Source organism: Octodon degus, unplaced genomic scaffold, assembly GCF_000260255.1.
Source record: "Octodon degus isolate 3935 unplaced genomic scaffold, OctDeg1.0 scaffold00471, whole genome shotgun sequence".
NCBI classification, from domain to species: domain Eukaryota; kingdom Metazoa; phylum Chordata; class Mammalia; order Rodentia; family Octodontidae; genus Octodon; species Octodon degus.
The window spans coordinates 4,163-9,372 of NW_004525047.1; the positions used below are offsets into that span (position 1 = coordinate 4,163).

A 5,210-nucleotide genomic window follows, 5' to 3' on the forward strand; every position below is an offset into this window, starting at 1 on the left:
ACTGGATGGTTAAGACCAAGGTAAATCAGGACCTGTGCAACAAGAGTTGTAGCTTTTTGGTCTGAGAAGGTCAGTGAAATGCCCTCAGGATTTATTCTGAGATCCTGTACCTCAGATTGTAGAACATTTGTCAGTGTCAGCCATGTGGATGAGTCACGGCCAATGCTTGGCCAATGTGCTCTCTGTGAAAGCCTGAGGGAGCTCTTGGACTAATTTTGTTAAGGTCTCTTTTATTGTTCTGTTCATTCTTTCTACCTATCCTGAACTTTGGGGTCTATAAGCACAATGAAATTTCTAATTAATCCCCATTACCTTGGCTACTCCCTGACTTACCTGTGCCACAAATGCCGGCCCATTGTCTGACCCTATTACCTTTGGCATGCCAAATCGAGGAAAAATTTCTTCCATTAACTTTTTGACCACTGTTTGTGCTGTTTCCCGCTTGGTGGGAAAGGCCTCCATCCATCCTGAAAAAGTGTCTATAAAAACTAGTAAATATTTGAGTCCATATTTAGCGGGTTTTACTTCAGTGAAATCTATTTTCCAATATTGTCTGGGCCTCTCTCCTCATAGTCTTGTTCCTCTTACAGATTTAGAGGGGTGTGAGTTAATAAGCTGACAAGTTTTACAATCATCAATAATTTGCTTGGCCAGTTTATAGATTTTGGATAGCGGGAGCTCGCTGGTGTTTTGATGTTGGGCCAGGAGGCAAAGCCTTTTGATGCCCAAATGAGTTAACTTATGAACCTGTTGGAAGTAAGATTGGAGCTCTGGTTCCTTCATTAGATGGGGCGGTGCAGGCAGTTCGGGCGATTTGGCAGTTTCTAGGGTTAGGACAGTAGGAGTATCTAGGGCTGCTTGCCTAGCAGCTTTATCAGCATGGTTGTTTCCCTTTACAATGGGGCTAGAGCCCTTCTGATGGCTGTTGCAATGCACTATAACCAGCTTTTGTGGCAACATGATAGCTGATAAGAGCCTGAGTATCTCTTGTTTATTTTTAATTTCTTTTCCTGCTGAGGTAAGGAGCCCTCTTTGTTGATAGATAGTTCCATGAACGTGTGCTGTGGCGAAAGCGTAGCGGCTGTCGGTATAGACATTTGCTCTTTTTCCCTCAGCCAGTTCTAGAGCCATAGTAAGGGCAATGAGTTCTGCCCGCTGTGCTGAAGAGCCCTCTCTTAGTCCTGACGACCAGATAACCCAAGTCCCATCGGTCAGCTCAGCTCCTGCATGTCTCTTACCTTTCAGCAGGAAGCTGCTGCCATCCGTGTACCAAGTTACCTCAGCATCTGGAAGCGACAGGTCAGTGAGATCTCGGCGGATTCCAGTTTCCTCTGCCAGGATCTCCTGGCAGGTGTGGAGAACAGGCTCTGATGTCTCTTTGGGCAGCAGGGTGGCTGGGTTGAGAGTAGTGGGTGGACCGAACGATATTCGGTCCTTATTGAACAGGAGGCTTTGGTAGTGAGTAATTCTGGCGTTGGAAAGCCACTTATCTGGAGGTTGGCAAATAACACTCTCTAGAGCATGTGGAGCTAAGATAGTTAGCTTTTGTCCCAAAGTTAATTTGTCTGCATCTTTGGTCAACACAGCAGCAGCTGCGATGGCCTTTAAACAATGTGGCCATCTGCTGGCTACAGAGTCTAGCCTCTTTGACAAGTAAGCCACAGGTCGCTTCCAGGGGCCGAAGGTCTGAGTTAGGACTCCTCATGCAATGCCTCACCTTTCCTCTATGTAGAGGGTGAAAGGCTTGTCCACATCGGGGAGGGCCAAGGCAGGGGCCGACAATAGGGCCCTTTTTATCTCGTCAAAGGCCCGTTGTTGATCCGGGCCCCAGATGAAAGTGATGTTCCCTTTCAAGAGAGGATAGAGAGGGGCGGCCAAAGAAGTGAAACCCGGTATCCAGACATGACAGAATCCTGCAGTCCCCAGGAATTCCCTTAACTGTCTCTGGTTTTTAGGTGGAGGGATTTGGGTGACAGTCTTTTTCCTTGTCTCTGTAAGCCATCGTTTTCCTTCTCTGAGAGTATATCCCAGGAAGGTAACCTCTTTTTGACAGATTTAGGCCTTTTTGGCCGAGGCTCGGTACCCCAATAGGGCAAGATCTCCTAAAATTTCCTGTGTCCCATACATACAGTTTGTCTTAGAGTCTGCAGCCAGCAGAAGATCATCTACATACTGGAGAAGTGTTACCTCTGAGTGTTGAGTCCGGAAGGTAGCCAGGTCCCTGTGGAGGACTTCATCAAAGATGATAGGGCTATTTTTGAACCACTGTGGAAGACGAGTCCATGTCAACTGTCCTGTTGTTCCCGTATCTTGGTCCGTCCACTCAAAAGCAAACAGGGGTTGACTATCTTTGTGTAAAGGCAGACAAAAGAAGGCATCCTTTAAGTCTAACACTGTATACTGAGTTCTTTCAGGGTTCAGGGTGCTGAGTAAATTGTAGGGATTAGGCACCATGGGGTGTATGTCTTCTACTCTGTTATTTACTTCCCATAGATCTTGCACTGGCCTATAATCCTCAGTTCCAGGCTTTTTGACTGGCAGCAAAGGAGTATTCCAGGCCGACCGGCATGGTATTAATATTCCTAGGGTGAGAAATTTTTGGATATGTCCTTTTATTGCCAGGTGAGCTTTCTTACTTATGTGATATTGTTTAATGCAGACTGGGGTAGCCGATGCCTTTAAAGTTATGACTATAGGTGGTTGGGAGATAGCAAGTCCTAATCCGGCAGTTTCAGCCCATGAGTCGGGGAATTCTGTTAGCCAATTCTGAGGGATGGATGGGTCTTTAGGTTGCATATAGAGTTGGTATTCATCCTCAGTGGCCATGGTTAGCATAGCTGCCATAGGACGATGCACCAGTGGGTTAAGGAAAGTTACCTGGGGCCCCTGAGGCTCAAAGTTTATCCTGGCCCTTAATTTGGTTAACAAGTCCCTTCCCATTAAGGGAGCTGGGCATTCAGGTATGACCAGAAAAGAATGTTGTACTTTTCCTTTTCCTAAGTCCATAGTTCTCTTTGTAGTCCAGGCCCGGTATCTGCTGCCATTTGCTCCCTGGACTAAGGTTCTTTGATTGGACAGGTGTCCAAGTGGTTTTTGGAGGGCAGAGAATACCGTGCCCATGTCTACTTTGAAATCAATTGGAGTCCCCTCCACATCAAAGGTTACCCTGAGCTCGGGGAGGGGAACCGAGCCCCGTTCCCCCTAATCATCATCTTCTTCCAGGGCCAACATTGTTGGTTGGTGCTTTTGAGGAGGTCTGTTTGGCCTCTTTGGGCAGTCCTTGATGAGATGCCCAATCTCCTTACAATAGGCACACTGGTTGGGTTTTAACGAAGGGCGGCGTGGCTTTTTTCTCTCATCTGTGTTTCCCTGTACTACAGTAGCCAAGATTTTAGTTAATTCCTTATTTCGTCTTCGATCCCTTTCTTTCTCCCTCTCTAGATTCCTCTTTTCTTTTTCTTCTTCCCTTTCCTCTCTTTCTCTCACCTTTTGTGCTTCCTTCTCTTCCTCTGTTTCTCTCATATAAAACACTTTATCAGCTTCTTTCACTAAATCCCTTAAGGTAGAGTTTTGTAACCCGTGTAAGCTCTGGAGCTTCCTTCTAATATCTAGGGCCAATTGGGTTATAAAGGTCATAGCAACTGACCCTCGCAGTCCCACATCCTGAGGATCGAAGGGAGTGTACCTGTGATAAGCTTCCATTATCCTTTCTAGGAAGGCTGACGGTGTTTCATCAGGCCCCTGATTAATCTCTCTTACCTTAGCCAAATTGGTTGGTCGGTGCCCAGCTGCCTTGAGACCCGCCATAAGAGTCTGGCGATATATGGACAGATGCTCCCTACCTTCCAGAGTATTTGGGTTCCAGTCTGGACGGCGCAGGGGAAAGGCGTCATGAATGAGGTTTGGCATCTGAGTAGGAACACCACCCGGTCCAGGAACCAATTTCCTGGCTTCTGTGAGGATTCTTTCTCTCTCTTCCTGGGTAAAAAGGGTCCCCAACAATTGATGACAATCATCCCAAGTGGGCTGATGAGAGTACATAAGTGACTCCAGCAGCGCCATTAACCTAGATGGGTCCTCGGAAAAATGGGGATTATTATTTTTCCAGTTATACAAATCTGAAGAGGAGAATGGCCAATACTGGAGTGTTGGCATTTCTCCTCCGTGGCCGTTGTCAATCATCGGTCCATATGGCTGGAGTGGAAGTGTCCTGGCCACTTCTTGTGGACTCTTTGCTTGCTTGCTACGGGCTCCTCGAGTTCCCTGTGCTGGCCCGTAATCATCCTCCACTGAAGATTCAAGCTCGGGGGAGGTAGGAGGAGGAGAGGTTGCAGGAGAAACAGCAGGCGGAGATGGAGTGGGCACATATTGAGATGGAGGTTTCTCTAGGTCGAGATGCATTAAGTCAGTTTGAGATTCCAGGAGAACCGGAGGTGACAGAGGTGGATAGAGGCTGGAAGAGGAGGACTGAAACTTAACTGGCAAGAGAGGAGCAGTCTGAAGTGAAGCAGGAGGAAGGAAAGGTTTTACCCACCCTGGTGGATTTTCACAGAGATCTTGCCAGGTTAGAATATAGGGTTGTTGGTCAGGGTGGCCATGGCCTGGATGGAAAACTACAGTTCTTACCGCTTGTACCAGGGATGGATAAAAGGATCCCTCTGGGGGCCATCCCACCTGAAAGGATGGCCATTCTGAAGAGCACAGAGTTTGCCATTTTTTCTTCTTAACATTAAGGGAGAGATTGTGTGCTCTCTCTATATCAATAGAGCGAAAATTAAAAACCACATGATCATTTCCATTGATGCAGAGAAGACTATTGACAAAGTCCAACACTCATTCATGTTCAAAGTCCTACAGAAAATTGGAATAGATGGCCTCTATTTCAATCTCGTAAAAGCCATTTATGAAAACCAAACAGCTAACATAATCCTAAATGGGGAAAAACTGAAATCTTTTACTCTTAGATAGGGTACAAGATAAGGATGTCCTCTCTCACAACACTTACTCAATATACTTCTGGAATCATTAGCTACAGCCTTTAGAAAAGAGAAAGTAATAAAAGGAATAAGAATAGGCAAAGAAGAAAAATTATCTTTATTTGTGGATGACAGGATACTTTACTTAGAAGACCCAAAAAACTCCACCAAGAAGCTATTAGAATTAATACAGAAATTCAGAAGCATAGCAGGTTAAAAAGTCAATACCCAAAA

At 46.0% G+C, this 5,210-nt stretch overlaps 1 protein-coding gene across 1 annotated transcript in view; it reads right to left on the bottom strand.

The window, feature by feature from the left end:
- Positions 1–5,210, bottom strand: part of LOC105741340 — a gene marked incomplete at its 3' end in the record, with an annotated part of 44,578 nt that overhangs the window by 3,495 nt on the left and 35,873 nt on the right. The window contains 2 exon segments of the mRNA XM_023708699.1: positions 334–411; positions 414–4,754. Of these exon segments, the coding sequence (XP_023564467.1) occupies positions 334–411; positions 414–4,754 (4,419 nt within the window).